Below are 15,397 nucleotides of genomic sequence, written 5' to 3'. Positions count from 1 at the left end.
TGACCTCAGTGACATCATTCTCAAATTGTCTCTTCTCTGTATTCATTGTATATAAATGTAAACAGCATTCATCAGGCTGGTTTTTAATTACTGATTTTTCTAGTCTGCTTCAGAAGTCTCAGGAGGGTGCACTGATTCAAGCTTTTGTATGTCTATCCAAAATTTCCCTCTCATGAAGTACCAACAGAAGCAGCAGGATTCTAGTTGGGAAAGAAAAATAAACATGAGTCTACTGTCTTTATTCACAGGTGACATTATTCTATATGTAGAAAATTTTAAGGAATTCACAACAAAACTTCTAAAGCTAATAAAAGAGCTGAGCAAGGACACAAGATCAATATACAGAAATCAAATGTATTTCTACACACTAGCAAGGAATAGTCCAAAAATGAAATTAAGAAAACAACTGTAGGGTGCCTGGGTGGCTCAATCAGTTAAGCATCGGACTCTTGATTTCGGCTCAGATCATGATCTCAGGGTCGTGGGATTGAGCCCTGCGTCAGGCTCCACCCTGAGTGTAAAGCCTGTTTAAGATTCTCTCTCTCCTCCCTCTGTCCCAAACCACTCATGCTCTCTTTATAAAAAAAAAAAAAAAAAGGAAACAACTGTGTTTGAAATGGCATCAAAAACAATAAATTTAGGAATAAACTTAAGAGCAAAAAAAAAGTACAAGATATATATACTGAAAAGTACAAAATATTCCCGAGAAATTAAAGATCATCTAAATAACTGGAAAGACATCCTGTGTTCATAGGTCAGAAGATTTAGTATTGTTCAGATGTCCACTATCCCCAAATTGGACTATGGATTCAATGTAATCCTTAGCAGCAATTTTTGTCCCAGAAACTGACAAGCTGATCCTAACATTTAAATGGAAATGCAAAGGACCCAGAATAGCCAAAACAATCTCAAAAAAGAACAAAGTGAGAAGCCTCATACTTCCCAATTTCAAAACTTACCACAAAGTTACAGTAATCAAGACAGTATGGTACTGCCAGAAGGACAGACATACAGACCAATGGAATAGAACTGAGGGTCAAGAAGTAAACCCACCCACCCTCTTACAGTCAATCAGTTTTAGACAAAAGTGCCAAGGCAGTTCAATGGGGAAATGATAGTATTTTCAACAATTGGTGCTGGGATGGAGACTCTTCACCCACCCACCCTGTCCTAAAAACTTAACTCAACATGGGTGATAAACCTAAAGGTAAGACTTAAAACCATAAAATCCTTAGAGAAAACAAAATCCTCATGTTGTTGGTTAGACAACAATTTCTTAGAGAAACACCAAAAGTGAATCAACAACAACAAAACCCTGACAAATTGGACTTCACTAAAATTAAAAACTTTTGCAATTCAAAAGACGCCATTAAGAACATGAAAAGATAAGCCACAGACTGGAAGAAAGTATTTGCGAATTTTACGTCTAGTAAAGGACATGTATCCAGAATATATAAAGAATGTTTGCCATTTAATACTGATAAGGTAAATAACCCAAATTGAAAGGAGGCACAGTATTTGAATACACATTTAAGCAAAGAATATATAAGGATGGCCAATAAGCATATGAAAAGATGCTCAATATCATCAGTCATCAGGGAAGTGCAAATCAAAACCACCAAGAGAAAAAAACAAAACAAAAAACACAAAAACCCACCATGAGATGTCACTTCACAGCCACTGAGGTGGGCTAGCATTAAACAGGGAGATACTAACAAGTATTGGAGACAATGTGAGGGGTTGGAGCCCTGGAAGGAATGTAAAATGGTGCAGCCACTTTGGAAGAGAGCTTGAAACTGTCTTAAAAAGGTAAACGTCAATTTTCCATGCTCTCAAGAAATTCCACGTGTTAGTATCTACCCAAGAGAACTGAAAACATATGTCCAAACAAAACTTCATACAAATGTTCATAGCAGCATTCATTATCCATAAAAACCCAAAAGTGGAACCAATCTGAAACACCCATCAACTGACAAAAAGACAATGGAATATTATTCCACCATAAAATAGAACCAGGTACTGATAAATGCTAAAACATGGATGAACCTCAAAAACATTATTCTAGTGGACAGAAGCCAGATGCAAAAGGCCACATGATGATTCTATTTGTATATAATGTGCAGAAAGGTCGATCTACAGAGACAGAGAAATGATGCCCTCCTTCCCCAGTGTGAGCTCTTCTTTAAAGGTGAGTGTGCTCAAGACAACATGGCTATGGTTAGGAGGGAGCATGGAGGCTGACCCTTCTGGAACCTGACAGGCGACGGCACTGAGAAACAGCCAACATGGGCATCTCCAGCCCCTCACCCATTTGTTATCTGTTTTAGATGTTTTTCTTTTGTTTCTGTAATTGCTAGAAAATGCAATGAAATTGAAAATTTTTCCTTAAAATTGTGAAAGGGTTCCCCCACACCAGTTAATGAACACACCCACCACCTCACATTTTTGTGTGAGAACATTTAAGTCTTAGTCCCTTAGCAAATTTCAGTTATACAATATAGTGTTATCAACTCCATTTTTATGTTTTATATTATATCTGCAGGTCATTCATCTTACAGCTGAAAGTTCGTGCCATTTTGCCAAACTCTTCCTACTCCCTGTGCCCCCCAGCCTCTACTGACCACATTTCTACTCTGTTTCCACGAGTTTGACTTTTTTTTTTTTAAGACTCCACATATCAGTGATACCATGAAATATTTGTCTATGTCTGGCCTGTCTTACTTAGCATGATGCTCTCAAGGTCCATTGTGTTGTCACAAATAACAGGATTTCCTTCAGTCTCATGGCCAAATAATAATTCCATTGTGGATGTATATACCACATTTTCTTCATCCATCCACCCACCAATGGACACTTAGGTTGTTTCTATATGTTGGCTATTCTGAATAATGCTGCAGTAAACATGGAAATGCAGACATCTCTTTGACATACTATGGATGTATCCTTTAGAATACACCTAGAAGTAAGATTGCTAGATTATATGGCAGTTTTATTTTTAATTTTTTTGAGGAAAATTACTTACTATTTTCCATAGTGGCAAAATTGAAAACATTTTAAAAAGCTAATTCTTTAGGGCGCCTGGGTGGCTCAGATGGTTAAGCGTCTGCCTTTGGCTCAGGTCATGATCTCGGGGTCCTGGGATCGAGTCCCGCATCGGGCTCCCTGCTCAGCGGGAAGCCTGCTTCTCCCTCTGCCTCTCTCTCTCTCTGTCTCTCATGAATAAATAAATAAATAAAATCTTTAAAAAAAAAAAAGCTAATTCTTTAAAATTTTCATTGCCTTTTGCCATATTCACCTGCATACAGACTCTCCATTATTATGTAAAATAATTCTCATAATTTAAAAGACACTACACTACCCAAACAATGGAAAGCAGGATACACCATCCCCAGAGTGGCTGAAGAACAAGGAGAAGGTTGTTCTCCACATCCGGCTGCTGCTAGGCCAGGACTTCCCCGAGGCTTCAGGCCGGTCTTCGGAATAACTCTTACATGAAAAGAGAGCGTAGCTGGCCCTTGAATAACATGGGTTTGAACGGCTTGGGTCCACTTTCACGTGGGTTTTCTTACAGCCCCAGTGCTGGCATGTGTGTTCTCTTCCTTATGATTTTACTAACACTGCCTTTCTGCTAGCTTGCTTTACTGTAAAAGAATAATGCAGAATCCATAAAACATACAAAATATGTGTTAATCGACTATGTCATCAGTGAGTCTTCCAGTCAACAGCAGACTATTGGGAGGTAAGTTTGGGAGGAGTCAAAAGTTACATGTGGATTTTTGACTGGGTCGATGCCCCAACCTCTGTGCTGTTCAAGGATCAACCACACTGCCCAGAGACTCAAGTGCTATTTAATAAGGAACTGGTCATTCCCGCATGTTAACATCCAGATGGTGCTAGGGCACTCACGGGGTCTGTCCCTAGCTAAAAGCATTTTAGTTCATCTGATTTTACAAAAACTATGTTCCTCAGTTAATTTTTAAAGAACATTCAAAACCCCAAAGGCAACAGTCCCCTTCAGACTTCTGTATAATGAACAGGCAATATGTCATGAAAAGATGTTGGGAGGGAGAGTACTCAGCTGGACTGAAAATGCGTGCACACACAAATGTCTTTATGTCTTGTTTTGTTTGAGTCAAATGGCTGACTTCTTAGATAAAGATATGGTTGCATACTGAAAACTATGATCTAGCTCTTAAGACTCTCCCTATATGTATATTTCATTTCTTTCACTTGCTTTTTCTCACTCATCAATTTAGACAAAGCCATGTTACAACAGACGTATGTAAAGGTATGACACAAACTACTACACCCCCAAGCCACGCACCCGGGCGCCGCCTCCCTGCCTGTCCCTGCCGTCAGCACTGTCTGTGCCTCACGGAGCCCAGCTCTGCTTCTGTGGTTTGTCGTGATGCTGTTTCAGGCATTTTATCTGAACAAACAGCAGAAGACGACAGACCAAAAAAGACGAAATGCTCCAGGAAAATCCTATCTGGAGCAAAAGGGTCTCTAGGATATGCTATGGCATTTTAGCAACTTCTTAACCTTTTCTCCAAAAAAATGAGAGATGCAAAGGGCACAGCCGAGGGCCTGCTGGGCAACAGAAAGCCAGCAGGTTTGCTTCGGCTGTCCTCCTATCTTTATGGCCACCCTGGTTTAAGTGGACTCCTCTGCCCACCTTCTCCAGAACGCAAGCACGGCACACGTCCCCCCCGGAAGAACCATCCCGTCACCCTCTGCTTCGACCTTAGCCATCTATCCGAGCTGCCATGTGCGTCCCAGCTCCTCCCGAAAGCCTTCCCTGATCGGACCTGGGCCCAGTTTAAAGCACATATCCTAAAAGACTTCCAGGAGCCCGTGAGGTCTAACTCCTCACCCAGGCTGCAGCATCTGTGCTGGTGCTTCCGAGAGGCCCACACGGGAAGGCCTGGCACGCTCGGGGCAGCTCCCGCAGACGAGGGTGAGGGGCTCCCCAGGCTCTCCTTCTGACTGCGAACATGCTATATACCCTAAGGATGGCTCAAAGCCCGGCCTGAGTGCCTCCTCCTCTCTGACCTCAGACTGCTGAAATTAAGTAGAGCATTCTCATTTGTACCGTCCCTCTGCAAAAAGAAAGGTCATTTTTCTGGCACCTGGTCTGATAAAGGTTGTCAAGAGGCAACCTCTGACAACAAGAAAGAATTTCAAAGATGAACGCAATGCTTGACAGGTCCCTAGGGGAGGGGATGCACCACCAGAGGCCGAAAGTTATCGGTCTTCCATTCAACAGTGGGCACCTCCTAATGGTGGGTGTTGTGGACATACATTAAGTTCCCACTAAGTGCTGGCCAAGCCATGTCTTTCCTCTGCTCTGTCTGAGGGCAAGTGGGGGCCTGAGGTGAAAGGCTGGAGGGAAATGAAAATCTTTTAACCAATCCAGTAATACTGGCACACCTTAGAGATACAGGGGATTGGTTCCAATCCTAAATCCCCTAAATCCCTTTTTTAAAAGATTGTATTTATTTATTTGAGAGAGAGAGAAAGCACAAGCAGGGGCAGAGACAGAGGGAGCCGACTCCCCGCTGAGCAGGGAGCCCGATGCGGGACTTGATCCCGGGACCCTGGGATCGTGATCTGAGCCGAAGGCAGACGCTTAACGACTGAGCCACCCAGGCGCCCCCAAAACAATGAATGCCTTAATTAAAAAGTGCCTTACTGCTAACCATCATCTGAGCTTTCAGCAGCTGTAATCCTTTGGCTGGTGGAGGGTCTTACCTCGATGTTGCCGGCCGCTGACTGATCACGTGGGGGTTGCTGAAGGTTGGGGTGTCTGTGACAGTTTCTTAAAACAAGAGAATAAATTTGTTGCACTGATTGACTCTTCCTTTCCCAAATGATTTCTCTGTAGCATGTGCTGTTGTCTGATAGCATTTTACCCACAGTAGAACTTCTCTCAAAATTGGAGTCAGTCCTCTCAAACCCTGCCAACCTATCAACTAAGGTTATGCAATATTTAAATCCTTCGTCATAGTTCAACAATCTTCAGGGCATCGTCACCGGGAGTAGACTCCATCTCAAGAAATCCCCTTCTTTGCTCCTCCACAGAAGCACCTCCTCACCCGTTCAAGTGTTATCCTGAGAGGGCAGAGGTTCGCTCACCTCTCCAGGCTCCACTTCTAGTTCTCTGGCTGTTTCCACCACATCTGCAGTGACTTCCTCCACTGAGTCTTGAACCCCTCAACGTCCTCCACGAGGGCTGGCACCCACTTCTTCCAAACTCCTGTTAGTATTGACATTGAACCATGGGAACATTTTCTTAATGGCGTCTGGAATGGTGAATCCTTTCCAGAAGATTCTCAATTTACCCAGATCGAGCAGAGGAATCACCATCTGTGGTGTGTCTCTTAAATAATACAGCCTTGCAAAGTGTGTCTCTTAAATAGTAAGATTTCAAAGTCAAAATTACTCCTTGCTCCGTGGGCTGCAGAATGGACGTTGCATTAGCAGGCATGAAAACAACACTAATCTCGCCGGACGTCATCAGAGCTCTTGGGTGACCAGGTACGATGTCGACGAGCAGTAATATTTCAAAAGGAATCTTTTTCTGAGCAGTAGGTCTCCACAGTGGGCTTCAGATATTTGGTAAACCGTGTTGTAAACAGGTATGCTGTCGTCCAGGCCGCGCTGTTCCGTTTGTAGAGCACGGGCAGAGGAGAGGTAGCATAATTCTTAAGGGCCCTAAGAATTTTCCGGCTTCAGCTTCAAGTCACCAGCCGCATTAGTCCCTAACAGGGGAGTCAGCCTGTCCCTTGAACGTCTGAAGCCAGGTGCTGGCTTCTCCTCTCTAGCTAGGACAGTCCCGGGCGACCTCTTCTCCCAGATAAGGCTGCCGCGTCTCCACAGAGCATCTGTTTAGCAGCTGCCTTCCCAAGCGATCCTAGCTGGATCTTCTGCTGAACCTGCTGCAGCTTCTCCATCAGCGCGTGCTGCTTCACCTGGCACTTCTGTGTTTCCTTAAACCTCATGAACCCACCTCTGCTAGCTGCAGACTTTTCTTCTGCGGCTTCCTCACCTCCCTCAGCCTTCGTGGACTTGAAGAGAGTCAGGGCCTTGCTCTGGATGAGGCTTTGGCTTAAGGGAATACTGGGGCTGCTTTGATCTCCTATCCAAGCCACCAAACTTTTCTCCCCATCAGCAATGAGGCCGTTGCACATTCTTATCACTCATGTGTTCGCTGGAGTAGCGCTCTTAACTTCCTTCGAGAACCTTTCCTTGGCATTTGCGACATGGCCTTTTGGCACAAGAGGCCTACCTTTCGGCCTATCTCGGCTTTAGACATCCCTTCCTCACTAAGCTTCATCATTTCTAGCTTTTGACTTCAAGTGAGATATGTGTGACTCTTCCTTTCACTTGAGCACCTAGAGGCCATTACAGGGTTATTAATTGGCCTAATTTCCATATTGTTGTGTCTCAGGGGACAGGGAGGCCCAAGGAGAAGGAGAGAGAGGGAAACAGCCGGTCGGTGGAGCAGTCGGAACACACAACGTGCACTGGTTAAGTTTGCCGTCTTATATGAGTGCAGTTTGTGGTGCCCCCAAACAAGTCTGATAGTAACATCAGAGATCATAGATCACTGTAACAAGTATAATAATGAAATGGTTTGAAACCCTGCAAGAATTATCGACATGTGACACAGATATTAAGTGAACCTGTGCGGCTGGAAAAGTAGCACCAATAGGACTTGCTCAGTGCAGGGTTGTCACAAGCCTTCCATTTGTAAAAAAGACAGTATTTGTGAAGCACAGTAAAGGGAAGAGCACTGGAACGAGGTATGCCCACACATCTTCACGCTGGAAGCAAGCAGAGGGGGCTTAACTGTCCTGAACTGTAATAAACTCTAAGGTCCTCCCAGAGTAAAGAGGACTCAGAGCTCCTACAGGCTTGTTCCTTGCTTCTGGGCCACCAGTCTCTCCCTGTGAGCGTGGTGACAAGGCACTCTCCACTCAGACCAGGGCCTGTGTCTGTAGGCATGGCTCCCAAGGCAGCAGTCCACCCCTTGCTCAACATCTCAGGGGGTGCTGCGCCAGCCCTGTGGCCAGGCCTGGTGTCTGGCCCTCAAGATATCATAACGTGGCTCTGGGAAATGTGAGACAAAGCCAAGAGTTCATCAGAGTACGGATCCGAGAAAGGCCTTCTGAGAAGCTTGCGGCTGGTGTGACCAGCCCTCCAGTGGGACGGCACAGGTGCTCTGAGGATGCCCAAGGGGAGCACACCGCCGCCCCCATTATCAGGGGTGGGGAACGTAGGGATGATCTGCGGTTTCTCAGAATGAAGGCAGAGGGGCTGCAGTGAAGAAAGGCCTCCGACAAGCAGACCACATGTGCAAAGGTATGAAGACGTGAGGACGCTTGAGATGTTCACGTGTGCATCGCCAAGGCAGAGAGTCCCCACTCGGGGGACAGCGGGACGCCGGGCTGGAGAAGTCAGTGGGGAGCGGCATCCCTCAGGGTCAGGAGAGCCAGGCCCACAGGACTGCAAGCTAGGGACGCTGTGACAGGATCAAAGGCCTGTCATTGGTCTCACAGAGCAGGAACCGGGCCAAGACTGGCATCAGTGAGACCATTCAAGTGTCTGCCTGCCAGGTAACCTAAGGAAGATATGAACTAAGCCAGTGACCCTAAAGACTGACTAGGGAAACATTCAGGGGTGATTTGGTGACCAACTGGATGGGGAAGATGAGGGCAGGGGTCTCCCTTGGAAATGTAGGGGAAAGAGCAAGGTGAGAAACGCCTGCAGGGAATGGTCCTCACATGGAGGTGGGTGTCCACACAGAGGTGAAGGGACAGAGCTATACGGGGAATGGTCAAGAAGGGTGTCAGAGCCCAGGAGCTCCATACCCAAAGGGTGGCTGGAGGGACTGCTTTCCCTAAAACTAAATATATGATCATACTAATTTAATTCGACCTATTAAATTAAATTTAATTTTCTTTACTCAATACCAAGATGCAAAATATTAAAATAAATATTAGAGACATTTAATTGTTACACTATTTTGTTGGAACAGAGTCCACAGTCCTAAATGAACTATTTTGGAAATGGGCTCTTCTCGTACTTACATGAGTTACACTGCCTATATTTGATCAACTTAACAAATAAAACTGATCTACTAGAGGGGCGCCTGGGTGGCTCAGTCGTTAAGCATCTGCCTTCAACTCAGGTCATGATCCCAGGGTCCTGGGATCGAGCCCCACGTCGGGCTCCCTGCTCAGCCGGGAGCCTGCTTCTCCCTCTTCCTCTGCCTCTCCCCCTGCTTGTGAACTTTCTCTCTCTTTCTCTGTCAAATAAATAAATAAAATCTAAAAAATAAATAAATAAAACTGATCTACTAGAGATCAAAGAGAACTAAAAATAAAACCAAGGTCCACTGCTGATTGACCATATTCCCAACAGCGTGAGTGACCAGATCCTACGAATGGCCACCAAGGGCTCCAGCACAGCCCTTCTGCCCAAGCTCCTGGGTGGCCAGAGGGAGCCCGGTGGGAGCCTGAGGCTCGGGATGAACAGGCTCCCAGGCCCCAGGAGTTCATGCTGTTCTTACCTGTACACAATTCTTTCCCTCTGTAAATCCTCCAAGCCACAGCACAGCTCGGCAGCATAGAAAATAGCTCTCTGCTCATCAAAGCCAGGGTTGCCCAGGTTGTGGATGTGAAACTTCAAGTCCCCTCCATTCATAATGGTTAGCACCAAGCACAAGGAATCTTTGGTTTCATAAGTGTAGGACAAACTAACCTAAAGACAACAGCATCATAAAAAACAAAGCACAAACACCTACTCATTCATTGGTGATTTACTCTATTTGCTAACATTATTCAAATACTCCACATTAGATTTATCATTAGAACACCCAAATACTATATGCTTCAGGGAAATGCATACCATGCATCTGGTGCTTCTTGGACATTTACCTATCAAAGATCTTCCAGGAATTCTGCACTGAGGAGAGAATTTTCTATGGCTAAGTGGGTAGATGGCAAAACTTCACAAAGACACTTGGGATCCTGATTCATCGAAGGTATGCTCTAATCGTACTCAACGTTTCATACTTCTAGAACACCCATGTTCAGTATACAGGTTAAGTTACAAGTTAATACACCCACCCACGGTGTAAGAGGGGTCTTGCCGCTGCACATCTTTCCAACATTTTATGTTGTCAGTCAATGCTGCTGAAGGTATAGTTGCCTCTCATTGCAGTTTTAATGTGCATTTCTCTGTATATACAAATACAGGACACATTTCTCATACTTTTTCATATACTTCTCCATTTGGAACTACTTGTGTGAAGTACCTGTCCAAGTATTTTGCCCACTTTTCCGTTGGTTTGTAGGTCAATTTACACACACACACACACACACACACACACACACACACACACACACCATGCTGGGATTTTGATTGGGACTGCACTTAATTCATTCAATCTATATATCAATTTGGGAAAACCAACATCTTCATACATTGAGTCTTCTAATCCATAAGCATGGTATCCTTCCCTTTATTTGGTCTTCTTTAATTTCTTGGAATAGCGTTTTAGATCTCAATGTAGAAGTCTTGCACATTTTCATTAAATTTTTGCCTAGATTATGATGTTTCTTGATGCTATTGTAAATGGTATCAATTAAAAGTTTTTATTTTCTAACTATTTGTGGCTGATATTGTTTCTAATAACTTGGCTAGAAACACAACAAATTATATAGAAAGTGTTGGACTGTCCACATGCATAATCATGTTGTGGGGCCAGCCAGGGTGGGCAGTGGGAAGGAGGAGGGGATGAGTGTGACACAGGTAGAGGTCAAGACCCACTGATAACTGTAAGCAGAGAGGAAAAAATACAATCAAGGATGAAGGAAAACTCACAGAGGAAATAAAAAACTACCTTCAGACAAATAAAATGGAAATCAACTTTCCAAAATCTATGGGACACAGCAAAAGCAGCTCTAAGAGAGAAGGTCATAACAACACAGGCCTACTCCAAGAAACAAGAAAAATGCCAAATAAACAATCTCATTTTATATCTAAAGGAACTAAAAAAATAACAAAGTCCAAAGTTAGTAGAAGGAGGAAATAATAAAGATCAGAGTGGAAATAAATGAAATAGAGATGAAAAAACAATAGAAAAGATCAATTAAAACCTGGTTCTTTGAAAAAATAAAATCAATAAACTTCTAGTCAGACTCATCAATAATAAACAAATACATAAGTTTTTTAAAAATCAGAAATGAAAGAGAAGTTGCAAGTGACACCACAGAAATACAAAGAATCATAAGAGATCAGTATGAACAATTACATACCAACATGTTGGACAACCTAGAAGAAATGGGTAAGTTCCTAGAAACCCAACCTTCCAAGACCAAATCACACAAAAACAGAAAATATGAACAGACCAATTACAAGTAATGAAATTGAAGCAGTAATTTTAAAACTCCTAAGAAACAAAATCCCAGGACCACATGGCTTCACAGGTGAATTCTACCAAACTTTTAAAGAAGGGTTAGTACCTATCCTTTCAAACTATTCCAAAAAAATTGAAAGAGGAAGGAAGGCTTCCAAACTCATTTTACAAGGCCAGAATCACCCTGACACTGAAACCAGATAAAGACATTATTAAAAAAGAAAATTACAGGCCAATATCCCTGATGAACATAGATGTAAAAATCCTCAACAAAATATTACTAAATCCAATTGAACAATATATAAAAAGGATCATACACCATGATCAAGTGGGATTTATTCCAGGGATGCAAGGATGGTTCAACATCCAAAAATACATCAAGGTGATACAACATATTAACAAAATGAAACATAAAAATCATATGATCATCTCAAAAGATGCATAAAAAACATATGACAAAATTCAATATTTATTTATGATAAAAGCTCTCAATAAAGTGGGTAAAGAAAGAACATACCTTGGGGCACCTGGATGGCTCAGTTGGTTAAGCGACTGCTTTCAGCTCAGGTCATGATCCTGGAGTGCCGGATTGAGTCTCACATCGGGCTCCCTGCTCAGCAGGGAGTCTGCTTCTCCCTCTGACCCTCCTCCCTCTCATGCTCTCTCTCATTCTCTCTCAAATAAATAAATAAAATCTTTTAAAAAAGAAGGAACATACCTTAACATAATAAAGGTCATATATGATAAACCCACAGCTAACATTATCCTGAATCGTGAAAAGCTGAAAGCTTTTCCTCTAAGATCAGGAACAAGACAGAGATGCCCACTCTTGCCACTTTTATTCAACATAGTACTGAAAGTCCTAGCCATAGCAATTAGGGAAGTAAAAGAAATAAAAGGCATCTAAATTGGAAAGGAAGAAGTAAAACTATTTGCAGATGACATGATGCTATATATAGAAAACCCTAAAGACTCCACCAAAGAGATTTGAGAACTAATTAATGATTTCAGTAAAGCCACAGGGTACAAAATTAACATGCAGAAACAGGTTGTGTTTCTATACACTGACAAAAAGCTATCAGAAATAGAAATTAAGAAAACAATCCCAGGGACACCAGGGTGGCTCAGTCAGTTAAGTATCAGACTCTTGATTTTGGCTCAAGTCACGATCTCATGGGTCATGGGATCGAGCCCCACATCAGGCTCTGCGCTCAGTGGGAAGTCTGCCTGAGATTCTCTCCCTCTGCCCCTCTCCCCACTCACATGTGCACACACTCTCTCTCTCAAATAAATAAATATATCTTTTAAAAAAAGAAAACAAGGTGCCTGGGTGGCTCAGTCATTAAGCGTCTGCCTTTGGCTCAGGTCATGATCCCAGGATCCTAGGATAGAGCCACACATTGGGCTTCCTGCTCAGCAGGAAGCCTGCTTCTCCCTCTCCCACTCCCCCTGCTTGTGTTCCCTCTCTCCCTGTGTCTCTCTCTGTCAAATAAATAAAATCTTTTAAAAAATAAATAAAAATAAATAAAAAAAGAAAACAATCCAATTTACAATTGTATTAAAATAATAAAAAACCCAGGAATAAACTTAACCAAGGAGGTGAAAGACCTATACTCTGAAACTATAAGAGACTAATGAAAGAAATTGAAGACAACACAAACAAATGGAAAGATAAACCATCTTCACGGCATGGAAGAATTAATATTGTTAAAATGTCCATATTACCCAAAGCAATCTACAGATTCAGTGCAATCCCTAAAAAATGCCAATAGCTCTTTTCACAGAACTAGAACAAATAATCCTAAAATTGTATGGAATAACACAAGACTCTGAAGAGCCAAAGCAATCTTGAGAAAGAAGAACAAAACTGGAGGCATCATGCTCTCTGATTCCAATCTATATTACCAAGCTGTAGTAGTGAAAATGGTATGGTACTGGCATAAAAACAGCCACACAGATCAGTGGAATAGAATAGGAAGCCCAGAAATAAGTCTATGCGTATATGGTCAGTTAATTTATGACACAGGAGGCAAGAACATTCAATGGGGAAAAGAGAGCCTGCTCAATAAATAATGTTGGAAAAACTGGATAGCCACACGCAGAAGAATGAAACTGGATCACTACATTTTACCATACACAAAAATTTACTCAAAATGGATTAAAGACTTGAACATAACAAGTAAAACCATAAAACTCCTAGAAGAAACCATAGGAAGTAAGCTCTTTGGCATCAGTCTTAGTAATACTTGGGGGTGGGGGGCACAGTCTACTAAGGCAAGAGCAACAAAAGCTAAAATAAACGGGATTACAACAAACTAAAAAGCTTCTGCACAGCGAAGGAAACCATCAACAAAACAAAAAGGCAACCTACTGAATGGAAGATATTTGCAAATCATGTATCAGATAAGGGGATAATATTAAAAATATATTAAAAGACTTACACAAATTAATATGTGAAAAAATAACTTGATTAAAAAATGGGCAGAGTATTTAAACAGATATTTTTCCAAAGAAGACATACAGATGGCCAACAGGCCTGTGAAAAGATGCTCAACATCACTAACCATTAGGGAAAGGTAAATCAAAACCACCATGAGGTATTACTTCACACCTGTCAGAATGGCTAGCATCAAAAAAAAAAAAAAAACAAGAAAAAAACAAGAAATAGCAAGTGTGGTAAGGATGTGCAGGAAAAGGAACCCAGGTGCACTGTTGATGGAAATGTAAGTTGGTGCAGCCACCATGGAAAACAGTATGGAGGTTCCTCAAAAAATAAAAAACTTGAAATACCATATGATCCAGCAAATGCACCTCTAGGTGTTTATCCAAAGAAAATGGAAACACTAATCCAAAGAAATATCTGCACCCCTAGGTTCACTGCAGCCTTATTTACAACAGCCAAGATACAGAAGCAACCTAAGTGTCCATTCATAGATGAAAAGATATAGAAGATGTGGTCCATATATACAATGGAATATTACTCAGCCATAAAGAAGGCTGAAATCTTGCCATTTGCAAAACATGGATAGACTTAGTGGGTATTAATGCCAAATGAAATAAGTCAGAGAAAGACAAATGCCATATGGTTTCACTCATACATGGAATCTTAAAAACAAAACAAACAAAACAGAAACAGACTCAGACATGGAAAACAAACTGTTGATTATAAGAGTAGGGAGGGGTGGTGGCACGTGGGTGGCTCAGTCGTTAAGCGTCTGCCTTCGGCTCAGGGATCGAGCCCCGCATCAGGCTCCCTGTTCCACAGGAAGCCTGCTTCTCCCTCTCCCACTCCCCCTGCTTGTGTTCTCTCTCTTGCTGTGTGTCTCTCTCTGTCAAATAAATAAACAAAATCTTTAAAAAAAAAAAAAAAGAGAGAGTAGGGAAGGGTTGGGGGACAGAAAATAAGTGGAAGGGATTAAGAGGTACAAACTTCAGGGTGCCTGGCTGGCTCATTTGCAAGAGCATAGAACTTGATCTCAGGGTCGTGAGTTCAAGCCCCACATTGGGTATAGAGATTACTTAGATAAACAAACTCTAAAAAACAGAGGTACAAACTTCTAGTTATAAAACAGATAAGTCAAGGAGATGTAATGTATAGGATAGGGAACATAGTCGATAATATTGGAATAACAGTGTGGTGACAGATGGTAATTAGACTTATCACAGGGATCATTTCATAATGCATAAAAATATGGAATCACTATGATATATACTTGAAACTAACAGGATATTGTCATATCAATTATACTTCAATTAGAAAAGAAAAGGATGAAGGAAAATATTTCTAGGTTCCTTGGGAGAGGCCAAGAATATAGAAACAAAAATATTTCATTTAAATAGAATAAACCATAGGTATTACTTATGTCCCTTTCATAAAGCTAGATTATGGATTTCTGTGTTTCAAGGTAGTTACACAAACATATTTAAAACAACTCCATGATGAGCCAGTTTTATTAAAGATTTTCGTGGAAT

The 15,397-nt window shown here is 42.1% G+C and overlaps 1 protein-coding gene across 7 annotated transcripts in view; it reads right to left on the bottom strand.

Annotated features, from left to right (window-relative positions):
- GRK4 (G protein-coupled receptor kinase 4) overlaps positions 1–15,397 on the bottom strand; it is a 97,945-nt gene that overhangs the window by 27,065 nt on the left and 55,483 nt on the right. For all 7 annotated transcript variants that reach the window (XM_027598975.2, XM_027598974.2, XM_027598976.2 and 4 more), the window contains one exon: positions 9,575–9,765. In XM_027598975.2, coding sequence (XP_027454776.2) covers positions 9,575–9,765 — 191 coding nt within the window. The remainder of the gene's footprint in view (positions 1–9,574; positions 9,766–15,397) is intronic.

This window comes from Zalophus californianus, chromosome 2 (genome assembly GCF_009762305.2).
Source record: "Zalophus californianus isolate mZalCal1 chromosome 2, mZalCal1.pri.v2, whole genome shotgun sequence".
Taxonomy (NCBI): domain Eukaryota; kingdom Metazoa; phylum Chordata; class Mammalia; order Carnivora; family Otariidae; genus Zalophus; species Zalophus californianus.
This window is presented reverse-complemented; position numbering and strand designations above follow the sequence as displayed.